The sequence below is a fragment of the Aethalodelphis obliquidens genome, unplaced genomic scaffold (genome assembly GCF_003676395.1).
Source record: "Aethalodelphis obliquidens isolate GAN/ISIS:26980383/991018 unplaced genomic scaffold, ASM367639v1 scaffold38, whole genome shotgun sequence".
NCBI classification, from domain to species: domain Eukaryota; kingdom Metazoa; phylum Chordata; class Mammalia; order Artiodactyla; family Delphinidae; genus Aethalodelphis; species Aethalodelphis obliquidens.
Genome location: NW_020837982.1, coordinates 4,122,100 through 4,138,629, shown reverse-complemented (window position 1 = coordinate 4,138,629; position 16,530 = coordinate 4,122,100). Strand labels below are relative to the sequence as shown.

Below are 16,530 nucleotides of genomic sequence, written 5' to 3'. Positions count from 1 at the left end.
GAAGAACCCGGGGATCTTGCAGCCAATTCTTAATGCACATTCAAGTTCGAGACCCACTGCTCTTCAGCATTGCTTTCCTCGGAGTTGTAAAAGGTTTCAGAGTCAAAACAATGTGCTCCTTTCTCTTACTACTCTGAGTATCTTCTGGGGAAGCTAGGGAAGTCTTCTACTTCTCAATTTGTGACAGGGTTTGGGGGGGCCTCCCCAGGACCAAAGGCTTTGGTGCGGAAGGTAAAAAGCATCCTTCCTCTGTGACCTCATTCCTCTCTCCCTGCAGCCCCACCAGCTACTGGAAGTCCCTTGCCCCTGACCGGTCAGATGATGAGCACGACCCTCTCGACAGCACTTCCAGGCCCCGATACTCCCACAACTATCTGAGTGACAGCGACACAGAGGCCAAGCAGACAGAGACCAACGCATAGCCCAGGGGAGTGGTGTGCACCCCTCCCACCCACGGGCTACTGCTGCCACGGCACCTCTCCCGGGAAATGGCGGGGCACGGGTCTCCCCCACCTGACTGCTGATCTGCATGGGAAACACCCGACCCTCTTCGGTCAGGGGGCTTCCCAGGCTGTGGGTATCTGACGTTTCCACGTGGAAGAGGTGGAGGGAAGAGCAGTTCTGAAAAGAGAACTTTCTGCTCCTGCCTTGGGCCACCGTGGATGGCAAGTGGCTTGGCACTGCATAGAGCCGGCAAGTTGACCTCCATCTCAGCCCCCTCCCCCCGCTCAGGGACGGTGGACAGATTGCCTACTGGGACATTCTCGGGTTGCTGGGTCCATGGGGAGGAGTTTGGGGTGGGAACAGCAATTCCTTCCCCATGACTTGGGGGAGGGCTTTCTCTTCTCAGTGCCTGCTGTCTTACTACTTTTTAATTTAAATACCCAACCTCTCCATCACAGCTGCATCCCTGAGAGGGGGAGGGGGCTGTGGTGGCAGCTGGCCCGCCTCCCCGCACCGGGAATGACTAGGGGAACCTCAGCTTCATCTTTACTCTTAAGAGAGCAGTCCTTTCTCTGTGCAGCTGGAGAGACCCGTGAGCAGAGCTGGGCCCAGGTTCTTAAGAGTCCGTGTGGGGAGGGGCTCTCAGGTGCTTCTGGGTTCGAGCTGAACAGGCCTACACAGACGGGGGTGCATCTGTACCAGCCAGAACTTCTAGCCCCTACCCTTCTTTGTCTCATCAGTGTGTTAAGTGCAATGACCCATTGAAGAGTAAACCCATTCCACCTAATGCCAATTCAGGGCTTATCCAAGCACTGCCTCCCTCCCCGCTCTGTCCAAGTTGCCTGGATCACAAGCTCAGCTTGAGAGGGAAGCCCTTGGGTTGAGGGCTTGTGGTCAGAAAAACTGAAGATGGAAGCTTTGGTCGGTACTGGTGTGTATTAGATGCAAGTCCTCACCCTGTGTCCTAAGCCTGAGTCATTTTTCTTCTTCCAGTCGCCCTGCCCACACACACTTATCCCAGACATGACAACATGCAGACTGACAGTCCCAGCTCCCACCCTAAAGATCATCCCACCAACACCACCAGACGGGGGCCCAAGGGCAGTGCCTGGTGCCGCTCCCATCTGCTGTCTCCCCTTCTCTCCTGCAATTGGTTTGTACTCATTGGGCTGTGCTCTCTTCCCCTGCTTACCTGATGTATGGAAATAAATGTCCTTCTTCTCCTGGCTCTGCCAGTTTTCCTGCCTGTTCCTTCAGGCTCAGGTAAAGTCCAGGGGTGGTCACAGGGGAGCAGAGTGAGGACCCTGGTGGGGACCTGGGGGAATCACCCTCATCCCTGACCTGCTCCCACATCAGACCAATGCTGCTCAGAGAGCTTGGCAGGTCCTCTGGAGCAGGCGGAGGCAGTGGATGAGAGGGCTGGTCAAGGAAGACACAAACCCCACCTTTTATTTTAAGAGCCCGTGGATTGTAATTCAGGTTGGCAGAGCCGTCCAGGCCTTGGCCTACCCTGGCCTCCACTTGGGAATGTTGAGGTCCCTCTGATTGTTAAATCTTGCCAATTACAGAGATCCTATCTTCTCTCTCTCTCTCTTTTTTTAAGTTTAGTCATCCCAAAGATGACTTTCTGATCAACACTTGGCAGAACTCTCTCTGTCCTCCAACCCCATTGGCCACGGGGCAACTTGAATAGGCTGGGCGTGCTGGCTTCTCCACACTGCTCAGTCTCCGCCTTCATGCCCCAGCCCACACGTGGTTCCCTCACTGACAGCTGAGAGGCAGTGGGCAAGAAACAAATGACTCCCTCCTCCTCCTCCTCTACCTTCTGTAATGTGACCAGTTATAATCCCTGTGTGCATGAAGTATTTACAGCTGGCCGATCAGGCTCCTCTGGTTTGGACAGGTAGGCAAGAAAGGGGATCAGACAGGCCTGATGCTGACGCTTTGGTGATGTCACCCACCCAGAGAGGGGCAAGAAAGGGAAAGAGGGGGAAATGTCATCCCCAAAATGAATGGGAGAGAAGTGTGAAGTGGCTGCACCTTGAACAAAAGAAGCTGCCCCCAAGGTGGAATAGAGAAGGCAGTCAAAGTGAAGTCACTTTTTTTCTAAACTGCTGGCTCCTCATGTTCAGTTCTGTCACTCACATCTTTCACTCCTGCTTTCAGATAGCTCGGTGTACTTTTTTCCTCCCAGGAACTAGTGTGACAAAAGTCCCTGCTACCTACAGACAAGATCCCAACTCTGCTCACCCACACTGGCTCAGGCCTTTGGTTAATTATTGATAGAAAGTCCCAGCATCAACCTCTAATAGCCTTCCCTGGGGCGGAGGGCTTTGTTCAAGTCGGAAAATATGTGTTATTCATCTGCTCATTCACTCAACAGTCAAATATTTCATAACGGCCGCTATGGTCTAGGCACTGTTCTAAGTGCTGGGGATGGGTGAGGTCCCTTCCTTCAAGAAGCGGATATTCTAGTGGAGGAGTTAAACACAAAAAATATGTGTGTCTGACCTCCTAATGTGTGCAAGCTTTGGGTGAGTAGAAAGGAGTACATCATAGTGTTTGTCCTCCAGGGGCTCATGTGTTAGGGTTAGGGCAGATCCCTTTGGAAATAATTACATGAGACATAAAAGGACAAAGAAGTTGCTTTGGGCAAGTTATGAGGGGAGACACTCTCACTGAGAGAGGGTGGGGAGGGACTGGGAAGGCTTCTAAAAGGGGCTGGTATTTTGAGCTGGGGCTTGAAGAAAGGATAGCACTTCCACAGGTAGATACTGCTGGGATAGGTGTGCTGGGAAGAAAGGAGAACTTGTGCAAAGGCCCTGAGGCTGGGAAATAGAGGTGGTGGCAGGGAACTCCACAGGCTGTCTGGGGAAGCTGGACATCACCTCACATGACCAACACTTCTCCAAACTTCAGCAAAAGGCCTTCGGCCAGCATTCTGGGCTCCAGGCTGGGAGGAAGGCAATTCCCTCTGCACAAACTCCTCAGGGAAGTCCAGGGACCTGCAAGGCCATCAGAGCCCATCTTCGTTTGGGGTATGCCTTCAGAGCTCTATAAGCTCCTGCCCTCACCTGTGCACTCATGGTCGCTCTGGTCCCTAAAATGTAAGTGATTCCCACAAAACAGGCAGCAAATCTGTCCCTTCCAGGCTCAAAGCCGCCTCGCTAGATTTTCCTCTCTAATCTCAGACCCTCAGGATTGCTCTGAATCCTGGATAAGAGGCATTGGGAGGGGGGGACCCTGTGAGGCTCTGCATGGTGCCCAGTCTGTGCCCAGAGATGACAGCAGCACATGGTGACTCCCGAACTACCTCCTTTTGTCCTGTGTCCTCTTGGCAGATGATCCCAGTTGCCCTTCCCCCATGCCCCACCCCCATGCCTGGTGGCACAGACACTTAGCAATTTGCTCCTTAATTGTCCCCCAGCTAGGCTGCGCAGATGCTGCTCTTTAATCTCTCCTGATAAATGAATCGCGCCTCTCCTTTAATCATATGTTCATATCCAAGCCAATTTGAATCCATTTGGCAGGGAGTGTGTTGCAAGAGATGCCATGACTGCTGCTTCTCCCCACCCAGGGTCCTGGAGCCAGCGCGTCTGCTGTCCTCACCCTCAGCAAAGAGCCCAGGAGGCCCATCCAGGCGAAGGATCTCCTACCTGAGTGATGGGGACTTTTCAAAGTCAATCATTCACTCCTGTCCTCCAAGCAGGCCCGTGTGGGACTGGAGGGAGATGGATTCCCAAAGGCCTCAGAAGTGGGAGGGACAGGGTGAGTCCACAGCCTTCCTTGGTCATTGAAGAAAGGGCCCCATTATCACCCCTGGGAGAAAGTGCTGCCTTAAATCTAACCCTAATCCTTTCTGTTCCCCTTTCATTTCCTCTGAGCTGGTTCTCAGGGAAGCTGCGACACTTTTTACATAGCAACGTATTCCAGACCAGTCTGTGATCATTTGTACTTGCCTGCTACTGCTACTGGCTGCCACCCCCAACGCCTTTCATCTTTCCCCAGGAAGTCTTCTTTTCTAAATCCTCCAGCCTGGTGGGCAGTCCAGGACATGCTTGGTAATGTACCAAGTTCTGCCACGTTTGGGGCTGCTGCTTCTTTCACCTACCGAGTGGTGTCCCCCGACCCTAGTGGAAGCAAAACAAAACCAGACGAATAAAACCTGCTAAACTGAGCGCTTCTGCCGCTAGCACTGAGATCTTGGAGAAGAGCCTTGACCGCTTGGGCCTCAGTTTCCCCATCTGTAAAACAAGGTGGAATTGCTGGCAAGAATCTTTTGGATCCTAGGTTCGGACAGAGCCCCTCAATGCTGCCAACAGAACCTCTCACCCCACCTTTTTATCACCCTTGGTGAGGAGCCGGAGGGGACCGATGGGTGGCGCAAGTGGGGCCGGGAGAAGACAGACGTCTTCTCCCAGCGCGAGGGCTGTCTGGGCTTGGTTCCGTCCCGCAGCCCCATGCGCCTCCGCGTCCTCTTCATTTCCTTTCCTTTTTCCGGGCTGGTTCTGCCTGGCCAGGCAAGCGCCCTCCGGTTCACTGGGAACCCGGGCGTATTAGCATATTCATATCTCATTTGCATGACCTCGGCCTCCGGAGCACGGAACCTCTGGCTCCGCCTCCGTCTGGAGGTTCCCCGCCCCGTCCCCCACCCGCCCCCGCGCTCTTCCCGGAAGCTATGCCCCTTAAAAGGTCCTTGAGCCTGTGACAGGACCGAGCCCGTCGGCGTTGCCCTTGAAGGATTCCAGAAGCATAAGGACAGGTCTCCTCGCGCAGCAACCCGACGATACTGTTCCCCGCCCTTTTAAGGGCTACTGGAAGTCCTCAGCAGGAGCTGAAGCTGTGTAGCAACTGGGGCTGAGGGGCCTGCCCGGCCTGTCAGTAGTGACCCAGAGGATGAGGAGGACAAAATCAATATGACCATGGTGAGCACCTACTTATGTCCCCAGTGCTTATACACTTTGCCTACATCTCATTTAACCTTTATCACAACTCAGTGAAGTATCATTGTCCCCGTGAGGAAACAGGCCCAGAGAGGTGACATCCGGCCTAGCAGGGTCCTCAGCTTGGTTCCAGCAACTGTCCAGGCGTCTTTGAGCTACTCTGGCCTTGTCAGAGGGTGAAGGGGGAGGCGAGAAGGCCAAGAATTGCTGTCATGATCCTCATCTCAAATCACTGTGTGCCTGGTATTCACCAAGGCCTGCCCTTAGGAAGGAAGCACTTCTTGACAATTTGGGGGTGGGGGAATGTCAACCTCACGTTTATGTTGCTCCTTAACAATTCTCAGAGCATCCCCCATACATGATCACATTTGTGTTTCAACAACGGTGCCAACAACATGAATAACAGTTCCACATGGCCTGGAATGCGTATTTTAGGCTCTATTCACCTCAATCTAATTTCATTACAGTACAATGGAACAATCCAGACCATTCTCTGGGATCTGATCTGGGAGGAGTGATTTCCAGAGCAGTAGCCATTTTGAAGTTAACAAGGATGCTAGATTTATTTAGAAGGAATTTTACAGAGAACTTGAATCTTCTGTAGCGTCAGCCCCAGTGATGGGTCATACACATGAGGGAGAATCCGAAAAGGATGTGTGCTTTGCAATTGAAGTCAGTGACATAAATCTCCCAGCGGAATACTTAAATGCGTGGATAGAATTTCCTTTAGATATCAAAAGTCAGCTATGACAGTATGGAAAAAAAAAAAAACAACCTCAAAAAGGATATTAAGTTTTGACACCATCCAGGCAAATTATATTTGTGGTGGTTTAAGAGTCAAAGAGTTTCCACATTTTAATAAATTTTTATATGTTTTGTGCCACATCTACGATCTGACTAGATTAGAAAAAGAAGCAAAAGGATTTGCGGAAGAAAGGACACTAGGGAATTTGAAAGTGGAGAATTAAAAAAAAAAAAAAATCCTGGTACGGGAATACAGCCAATAGCTTCAGAAATTTTACCTCTTTGAAAGACAGGTCAACAACTGATGACGAGGCAAATATGAAACTGTACATGATGAAATAGGCCTCGTGGCTTATATTTAATCCTGGGGACTGGCGTCAGTTACAGGTTGGCACCCTTGCTTAAGGGCTGCTTCTGGCCCCCACAGGAATAGTGTCCTCTGGAGAGCAAGGGAGATTGACCCTAGTGAGTGGCACTGCCCTGGAAGGTTCTGCACTAGAAGCACAGGTCCATGGCCTGCTTTTGAGGGTCCAGGAGCTCATCTGTGGGGGCTTGTCTTTCCAGTGAACCACATACTGAGCCACTGGACAGGATTTAAGAGGAGAAAAGGAGCTTCCGCTCCCAGGCACTGGCAAAATAAGCCTAGAGAACCAACTCGAAAGTGAGGCAGTCTTAAGCTCTTTGAATGGGTTCTTAAGGGAACATGTACACATGACAAAAGTACATGTGAAAACAGATAAATAGATAAACGTTAGATGAGACTGCTGAAAAATAGAAATAGCTTTGTTTGGGGGTGTGGGATTCTAGATGAAGTATCTGTGCTTGTAATAAAGTTTTCATACAATTTTTCTTTTACGTCAGTACAGATGTGTATCTGTGTCAAACACCAAAGAAGGCCCCCAATTGTCATATTAGTGTGACTATAAGAGTAGCGTCTTTCCCAGCATTGCATATATAGAAATAGTAGCCCTGGGCGGGGAGGGGTAAACCATGTGGCAAAGCTGCTTAGAAACTGCTTAGATCCCTTGCTCAGGGAAAGCCATTCTTAAAGCAGCAGGCGTCTCTTGGCATGGCTGAGAATGGAAGCTGGAAGAGGAACAGATTGGAGGGTGGAACTTGAACAGGGTATTTAGGGGAGAGGAGCAGTGGGGGAGGGGGAGATAAGAGGATCCAGACATGGCCTCCCATGCAGCCTGGAGCCCTGCAGGTGACAGGTTTAGGCAAGGAGACTCGTGTTGATGAAGGGACCGGTGGTGGAGTGGGGTGAGGAGAAGCTGAGAGTCGAGAAGGTCATTTAGGATATTTGTGTTATGGTTATATACTTTTTTTTTTTTTAAGATCTGTAAGGGTGGACATGACCCAATGGCCAGACTGTGCCTAGCTAATGGATTCCTGCTTCTCATACCTGACTCCGTCTAAGAAGGTTTAGCCCCTTAAGGAAAAAGTATTTTCGCTGTTTCAGAGAGTCAACTGACCGGTGAGTTCTCTGAGAAAATGAGAAGGTATTGATTTTAGAAGGGGAGGACTAGGGGTTCAGACCTCGCATAAGGTCTGGGAGGAGTAAGTCTCCTGGGGCCTGGAGGTGATCTTCATCTCCCTCCCCGCCCCCACTCCTTGCTCCCCAGTAGAAATCAGCTACAAATCTCAGCTTGTTGGGAACAGATGGCCTTGGCTGACGAAGAAGCCACCACAGGCTGCTCCACCTGTTCTCGGGTTGGAATAATCAGCTCGAGACAAACATCGGCGCTGAAATAACTCATGGCAGCGGGTGATACGCAGGCACAGATTCCAAAAATCTCTTCAATAGACCCCCTCCAACTCTCTCCCCTGCCCAGCCCCTAGAGGCCATCAGGGGAAGGTAATGGAGCGGAGAAGAGAGAGCGAGCCCCAAGCTGAGCGCGATGGTGGAGCTGGTGGTTGCTCCGGTGGAGGTGGGGTGGGGGCGGGACTGAGTTATGGGGGCGGGGCTGAGTTCGGAGGGGAGGGGCGGGGTGGGGGAGGGAATACCTTGCACCTCGGCAGGGCGGGAAGTTATTTCTCAAGAGCATGTGGAGAACGTGGGAATGGTTGATCCGTGTCAGGGACAAGTGTGAGGAGATCCAATCTGTCGGTGAGAGTAGAAAACTGAGAATTTGGGATTCTTGTGAATGTGTTCGTTAAAGAAGTGATATGCAAATGAGATCAAGCTACCCGCGAATCTCTCAGCAGCTCAGACAGCTCTGCCGGCAGCCGCCGGGGGTGGCTGCCTGGGTGCCCGTACTTCTGTGGACTGGTGTTCAGCCTCCCCTCACGTCCTTGATGAAGTCTGCTGGGCTAATGTTCCCTGACAGAGGCAGATGAGCCCGTCGGGAGGGTGACAGCGCTGGGAAGCAGTGGTGACGGCTTGCGGGGGGGAGGGGGTGTTGCCGGCTGAGATGGGGGCCTGGCTCCTGTGGAGTCAATCGAGAGAGGGCAGGGACTGAGAGAGAAGAGACAGGCTGATTGCTTGCTCTGGGTGCCGCAGGCAGGCGGCTCCCCTTGGTCCAGCCTCCTGGCCTGGTGCATAGAGCCTGAGTCCCCAGAGGCTGTGCTGGGGTGGGGGAGGAAGCCTGAAGGGCTCTTTGGACACCCCCAGTGCATCTCTGACTGCCAGCTCTGGTTCCTCACAAGTGGTCCCTGTGACTCTGCCTGAAGCCTAGGGCGTTGGAGGACAGGGCTCTCACCTATCATTTAGGGTCCCACAAACCTGGTCTCCTTAAAGTCGGTTGTGCCCACAGAGGTGCCATGGTGGCCCATTTCCAGCTGAATGCCTGGCTCTGGGGTTCTCACCTTGCTGTATATTAGAAACACTCAAGGAACTGTTTTTGTTTTGTATACAAAGAGTAAAAAACATAGTATAATGAACCTTATCCACCAAACAGCTTCAACAATTTTCAACACAGTGAATCTTGCTTCATTTGAACCTGGCCCACTTCCCCATTCCCTTGGATTATTTTGAAGGAGACCCCAGATATGATATCACTTTGTTACAATGAAGATATTTGTTTAGTATCTACCCCTCAAAGAAAAGAAAATGACTCCTTAAAATGTAATCACAATACTCTTATCACACCTAAAAAAAATTATCAATAACTCCTTAGTACCAAATATTCAGTGTTTAAATTTTCCTGATTTTAAATATTAATAATGTAATAAATTTTACATATATATATATATATATATATATATATATATATATATTTTTTTTTTTAAGTTAGTTTGTTCAAATCAGCATCCAAACAACATTGAGGAGGTTTTTTTTTGGCCACTCAGCACAGCATGTAGGACCTTAGTTCCCCAACCAGGGATCGAACCCATGTCCCCTGCTGTAGAAGGACTGGACTGCCAAGGAAGTCCTATCATTGAGGAGCTTTTTAAGAAATACTACTGTGCCCAAGGCCTTCTCCCTCAGGGATTCTGATTTAATTGGCCTTGGGTGGGGCCCAAGCATCATATTTTTTAAAGCTCTCTTGATGGTTTTAATGTGCAGCCAGGGTTGAGAAGTGCTCTACCTTTCCCCCTACCAGTTTCCTGCCAACTCCTCGTCCAGGCTCTTAAATACTTCTTCTGCCTCCTGCCAGTAGACCAGAGCAGTTGGCCCTAATATGCCTACCTGGAGGAGTCGAGGGCTGCCCATCTTTTCCAGGCTTTTCTTTCCAGATGGGCTGAAACTCTCTATGGACACAAGCATTCCCTTCTCTACAAATTCACATACCACGTAGGCCTGTTCCTATCACTTTCTCCCCTAATATATGCCTGGTGCCTGTTCTGGCCTTGCAAAGCATAGTAGATTTTTTTTTTTTTTTTCATGAAAATAGCAAAATTCCTGCCTCAGGAAAAAGTGAGAACTTCCCTGGGGGCAGTTTTCATCTGGCTGCTCAAGTGGCTCAGCACTGCACTGGAGCTGAGAGAGAAGCCTGCTGGGGGCTTGGCAACAGATGTAAGGGAGGCAGGGGATTGAGTGCGACTTGAACCCAGCACATTTTGGGGAATCTAAGAAACCTTCCTCTCCTGAAGATGCTGGCCTCAGGAGCATTTCAGAGAATTATGCCCACGTTCCTAGCTCGCAGCCGTGTCTGCCTGCCTTCCTGTGGCTGCTGCTTCTGTTCGTTCCCCTACCCCTCTGCTCCACCTGCCTTTTGGATTTATTCCTCCCTCCTGTGTCCCCCACTCCATGCCTCACTGAATGTTGGTGAAACAAATCTAGTCTAAAATAATGAGCAATCAACTACCCGATGCTTGGGGCAGGCTGGGCAGGGGCTGGGGGGAAAGGGTAGGGAGCTGAATCACTTATAAAGCCTAATAAAGATGCAGATGAGCATGTTGACTAGGAGCCCCAGAGCTGGGCTTATTCATTATTCAAAGTTATGTAAATGCCACTGGGTCCTGCTTGTTAGACTCCTGCCCCTTGTCCCTGCTGCTTCTTCCTGCCTGACAGATCCAGCCTGCCTTATGCCTCACCTCTCCTCCAAGGTGCTTACATTCATTCTCCCTGCCCAGAATCTCTTCTCAGACCCTACCTCCTCTCTAGCCAGAAGTCTTCCAGAGATTTGTTGGGAGGTCCTGGCCTTCAGGCAAGACTATACAGACCCAAATAGGTGGGCTTCTCGGTTTTAAAGATTTCCAAGGAAAGAATACCCTAAGCAGTGCTATATACATGTTTTAATATCTCACAAATCTACTTAGTGGGATGGATTCCCCGAGTTCTAACCTAAATCCCTCTTGCTGCATGGGAAGCCCACCACTGAAATAGAATATCCAATAACCAAATTCTCTTTAATCACTCTTTTGAGAAGTTAAATGCAAGCATCAAGTCACTCCAGCCTAGTACCCCCAGATTAACTCGTCCTTGTTGCTGCCACTTACCTTGCTAGACAGGTGAACCTCATTCCAAGTTACAATCACACTCCTTAAGCTCTTAAACCTGTCCTGGGATACCAAACTCTGGTTAGTGTTTAACTCGTACTGACTACACCATATACCTCCTCTTTTTCACATTGGGATTACTGACTTGTACCCCACAATTGCCTAGGCCTTAGGACTCAAATTACTTTCCCCTGACTCTCCTCAGTCTTTCCCTTTTTCCCCATCACCCCCTAATTTTTCAGATGATGAGGCTGAGAAATGAAGAATTGGGTCAGAGTCGCAATGGCATCGATTGCCTCTGCTTTCCCTTCTTTTCTGGGCTGCCTCTCCTCCCTCCCCCAACCCCAATCTATTTTGAGCCTGCCTCTGTTTTCCTTAGTCTGGTTGGCAACCATGCCCGCCTCTTTCTCTTCGCTGCCCTTATCTCTCCCCTGCAGCCTGTGAGGACCCCAGTTGCCCTTCCAGAGGTCTCTTATTGCCTGCCTGATTTATTTTGACTTTCTCCCATCTTGAAGATAGGTAGGGTCGGCCTGAAAGTGGATGCCTGGCCACACTCAAGCAGAAGGTAGGCAGGGAGATAACGCTGGTGGGTCTGCTTGGCAAATCCTTCAAAGTTACCAAAACCCTCAGGTTGTCCTCCGAGCCCATCTACAATGTCTAGTCCTCTTCTCCATATCCACAGACTCTATCTCCTACATCCCTTCTTCCCCTCTATGACCCCATCCCACGCTCAGTAAGAAATGCTCAGTTCCTCCCACTTGGGTTGTGTGCAGCATCCCTGCAGGTCCTCACCTGCCTTCTTGGCCTGCACATTGCCAGTCTCTTCTTATCCAATTCCTGTTTCTCTCCACTCTTCCCTGACCTCATCCCTCCCACACACACCCGTCCCACCCCACACGCCCCTGCCCCTGCCCTTGCTTGCACTCTGTTTCTAGGACACACTGGCTCATTTCTAAAGAGACTTTGCCAGCCCAGGCAGGGCTTGTCAGCATCCCCCACTTGTCCTTTCTCAGCCTCCTCTAGACACTTGTCCCCTCCTTTAGCTGTCACCGGCAAGCTGAATAAGACTGGATATTTTGGAAGGGGAGCTGCAGCTGGCTGGGGGAGGAGGGTGGCACTGAGAGAAGCAGGAGCAGAGGGAGCTGCGGGCAGCCATGGAATGAGAGGGAGAGAGAGGTTCCCAACATCCTTCCTCCCCAACTTTGCCAGCTTGGGAGCTGGCAGGATCTTACACTGCTCCCTCTCTGTACTGCATTTTTCTCTCTCTCAGTAATAACACGATACCTTGCTTTACAATTTACCACATTCTCTTACAGACCTCCAGGTATCTGCATGGTGCACTCCCTCTCCTCCAAGTCTGCTCAAATGCCTCCTCCTCAATGAGTCCTACCCTGACCACCATTGAAAAGGGCAGCCCCTCCCCCAGCATTCTCTACCTTCCCCATTCTGCTCTGTTTTATCCCCAATGCACTTGTCACCCTCTAACGTACAATACAATTTATTTATACGTATTATTAACATGTCCTCTCCTCACTGAACTGTAAACACCACAAGAGTAGAGATTTCTGTTTTGTTCACAGATACATCCACCATGCCTAGCACAGTGCCTGGCACACAGCAGAACTCAACAAATATTTGTGTGTTGAATGAATGAATGAATGAATGATCTTATTGGATCCTCACACACTCCTGTAGAGTTGGTCAGTATTATGATTCCCTTTTTATTTACTACGGTAAAATATACATAACTTACAATGTACCATCTTAACCGTTTTAGGTGTACAGTTGAGTGGCATTTAAGTACATTCACAGTGTTGTGCAGCCATCACCACCATCCATCTCCAGAACTTTTTTATCTTCCCAGACTGAAACTCTGTGCCCATTAAACAATAACTCCTTATTCCCCCCTCCCCCAGCCCCTGGCAACCACCATTCTACTTTCTGTCTCTATGAATTTGACTACTCTAGGTAGCTCACACAAGTGGAATCATACAATACTTGTCCTTTTATGTCTGGATTATTTTATTTAGCATTATGTCTTCAAGGTTGATCCATGGAATGTATCAATAGTATTATTCCCGTTTTACAGATAGGATTATTCCCACTTTACAGAGGCTGTGGTTTGGGGAACTAAGTGAGAGCACCCAAGAAGCAGACTTGGCGTGGGGTTGACAGGATTGGCTGGCTTTTATAATTCCCAGGAGAAATCAGTACTAATCCATGTGCCTAGGCCTATAAGGCAATTGAAGAGTAATTTCCTCTGTGTTGTTATTTCCTTTGGGAATATTTTTACTCTTATTTCCATTTCCCACTCTTCCCCTCTCAGCGATTCCTTCGAACATTTCCACCCCACCCAGTCCCAGTTTTTTTCTCCCCAGAGCACTTTAACTCCTGTTCTTTTGGGTCAAACTGGCCCTGTCTAGAAATGCTCCTGCTTGGGTTTCATCTGAGTGCACTCAGCCTTGCTTGAGTCTCTATTTACACCTCTCACCCCTCCACCCACCCTGGGGCAGTTATGAGCCTGTTTCCTTCCAAAGCAATTAGTGCAAGGAGGCCAGCCGACTGGGTGTTAATGCTGTTTCATTAAGTGGGAGCAATCCTAATGATAATAAAATGGCACATTTAACATTCAAACATTGAACAGGGTTTCTAAGCGAGTGTGTCTCTCTCTTCCTTTCTGGTAGAACAGCTCCATCTTCATAAAGACCTGACAATACACCTTAATGAGAGACTGGGGAGCTGAGCATCTTTATAGAACCAGAGAGAGGATGAGAACCAAACAAAGAATCCAGAGAAAGAGGGTGTGGTGCACTGAGGGGATAAAGACCCCAAGGAGTCCTGGGGTAATGGATTCTGTGGTGCTAATTTAGACAGTTAAAGTCTATAAGAAATAAGGTCACATGGAAAATAAAGCCCACCACAGGCTTTCATGCAATGCAGTCATTTACTTATCTGTTTGTTCAACACATTTTTTGCAACAAACATTTACTGTGCACCCAAGATGAGCCAAATTTTACAGGAGTTTGTGATAGAGGGTGGCTCTAGTTTTATGAACAGGAATGCCAAGGGCCTTAGTGGTCTACAGATCATCTTATTTGCTCTCCCCCAGGCAGCCTTAGTCAAATCTATCCCAAATTCATCAGATGCCCCAGTGAAGAGAATTTTAACAACTGCTTTGGTCTCCTGAGCCAGTCCTTATGCCCCCTCCTTACTGAGACATCCAGCTTCAAGGTTCTTGCTACTCTGTGATCATAGAATATCTGATTTAACTTCTGAAGCAAAAAAAGTGTGGGATTGGGGAGCTGGCTAGGGAAAGAAGGTAAATTCAATCAGCTGGTGTTTATGGGGAACTGAAGAGGGGCAAGAAAAAAGGATAACATCTCACAGACACTTCCTTCCTCTGAGAAGTCTCTCCCAGAAGAGGGCTTTGTTCCGAGCTCCTGTGCACAGAAGGGAAGCAGCTGGCCAGTCAAATGTGGGCTTTGCCCAGGCGGGGGAAGCGGCTGATTCGAAAAGGTGTCAAGTCATAGGATGGCATTAATTTCATGCTTAATTCATACAGGATCTTCCCCACAACAGGGGACAGCTTAAACCCATGCCCTAGGGAAAGGAGAACAGGTGGTCAGGCATCCTCAGAGACAGGTACTGGACTCCCTGGACGTCCCCTACACAGTCCCCAGATAGAGCTAACCTCCCCATTGGTCGCATCCCAAAGCTGGAAGTTGCCTCCCACCATGAGAACCCTTTCTTCTCTGATAGCCCCTCTTAACCCCCTTATACACTCAAGGTCTATGCTCTGGCCCCTCTCTGTCCAACTAAAAGCATGAAAAACACCATTTTGCCTGGCACTGAGGTGGGTCATCTTTAAGGCACCCCGTCTTCCCTTGCTCAGGCTCACCAGAGAATCCAGCACCAATGACAATGTTGTCGTACTTTGGGTGTCGATCAAGAATGAAGTGCTCATCAGGGGTGTTCTAGAAAGAAACAATCACACCTGTGTCCTTTGAGGATAGAGGGAGGAAGAAGAATTGCAGGCTCAGAAGGGAGGAGACTCAGCTGGATTTCTTTCCAGAAAGAATAGGAATGGGGCACAGGAATGCTTTGTGCATGCCAGTGCCCTAGGGTACGCCAGTCTTTCTCATTTGTCCATCTGTCTCTTCTCATGTAGAGCTATGAACACAGTAGGTGCTCAGTTAACGCGTGTAAAGTAACTTTAGCAAAGACGCCTCAGGCCCTGGTGACATCTGTCTCTTCTCTTTGTCCCTAAGGCCTGCTCAACTAGAACATCTTGCCAAAAACTCTTTTAGAGCTCTTCTGGGAAACATAGTGAAGGACTGCCAGACGTATGCCTAGTTTCCTAATGAAAAAGAATACGAATAACCTCTAGTGGGCCCTCTCTGGTGGAGGTGAACTGACCCGCAGGAATGAGCTCATTTGTTTCAAGTCACATACTGTGTCAGGGGTCAGGTAGAGTCCAGCCTGAGCAGCACAAGGCCAGTCTGTCTCATTCCCCTGTTCTCCAGGGCTGCAAGAGAGCCTGGCCCAGTTGCCCAGACCCTTACCGTGTACATGCAGTGCTCCATAACAGCAGGCTCAGGCTCTAAGTTAGGTAAGTGATCTCTGACAAAGCAGCTCAGGATGTGGACGTCTTGGATGTCTGAGAAAGCTGCAGGGCAGTCCCGCTCCTCAGGATCTGCATTGTTGCCGTGGTGATAGCAGACCTGGCTCCCAATCAGAGCAGTGTGAGCTGGGATGGCTGGCCTCCTGCACACCACCCCCAACCCAGGGGGCAGGTTGTACACAGAATGCACCCCATCCATCATCCCAGCCTTCCCCAGTCCTGACAGATGCTGTTTGTTGCCACATGAGTTTGCCTAGCTGTCCATTCCCCCGCCAACCCTATGATTGCAAAGGAAGGGCTCCAGGACAGCCAGGGGTCTTGTGTTGCGCATAGTGAATAGTGAAGTCCGTTCCTGCTCCTGCCCACTGGGATCCGAGGGAGTCTGGTGAGAGGAAAGTTAGAATAGCTGCCCCAAATCTGCCTGGGCCCCTATTAGCCTTCTCTTGGCCTCTCCGCTCACCTTCATCAGCCCTGGGTACTCTCCGGAGGGCAATCCATAGATGTGGCGAGGAGCCAGGCCGAAGCCCAGGAAGCATGGAAAGGCCTGGGACACACCATAGCTTCCGGGAACCTTCTCTCGCCAGTAACACACGTTGATCCGCAGGGTCTTGGAGCAGGAAGAAGAAGTGGGAAATGAAGGGAGAAAGCATTTCTGGGGTCCCGTAGCCCTTTAATATAAGCCCAGATGCCCTGATTAACTCACCCATCTTTGTTTCACTCAATTCTTATGTCATTTACATGTTACATTATGTTATGATGCATAAAAATTGCTGAATCTGTCTCTTCCCCTCTTCTTAATCTTCTCCCAAAACTGTATCCAGCCTACTTCTCTCTCTCTCCAGGAGTTAATAATACCTCATGTTTATTGAGTGCTTACTATAGGCCAGGCCATCT

The 16,530-nt window shown here is 49.8% G+C and overlaps 3 protein-coding genes across 18 annotated transcripts in view; 2 read left to right on the top strand and 1 right to left on the bottom strand.

Moving 5' to 3' along the window:
- The window catches only part of MYO18A (myosin XVIIIA), a 95,598-nt gene extending 93,927 nt beyond the window's left edge, over window positions 1-1,671 (top strand). For all 16 annotated transcript variants that reach the window (XM_027130471.1, XM_027130474.1, XM_027130473.1 and 13 more), the window contains one exon: window positions 278-1,671. In XM_027130471.1, coding sequence (XP_026986272.1) covers window positions 278-422 — 145 coding nt within the window. In that variant the 3' untranslated portion in view covers window positions 423-1,671. The remainder of the gene's footprint in view (window positions 1-277) is intronic.
- LOC113632835 (TGFB1-induced anti-apoptotic factor 1) lies at window positions 751-1,672 on the top strand. The gene is given in 5 exon segments (XM_027130491.1): window positions 751-1,068; window positions 1,070-1,102; window positions 1,104-1,232; window positions 1,235-1,267; window positions 1,269-1,672. Coding segments are annotated over 5 exon segments (543 nt in total). The 5' UTR covers window positions 751-780; the 3' UTR covers window positions 1,329-1,672.
- Window positions 1,673-12,964: 11,292 nt separating this feature from the next.
- Window positions 12,965-16,530, bottom strand: part of PIPOX (pipecolic acid and sarcosine oxidase) — a 13,338-nt gene continuing 9,772 nt past the window's right edge. The window contains 6 exon segments of the mRNA XM_027130492.1: window positions 12,965-14,439; window positions 14,441-14,535; window positions 14,538-14,615; window positions 14,914-14,989; window positions 15,578-15,736; window positions 16,097-16,243. Coding sequence (XP_026986293.1) covers window positions 14,356-14,439; window positions 14,441-14,535; window positions 14,538-14,615; window positions 14,914-14,989; window positions 15,578-15,736; window positions 16,097-16,243 — 639 coding nt within the window. The 3' untranslated portion in view covers window positions 12,965-14,355.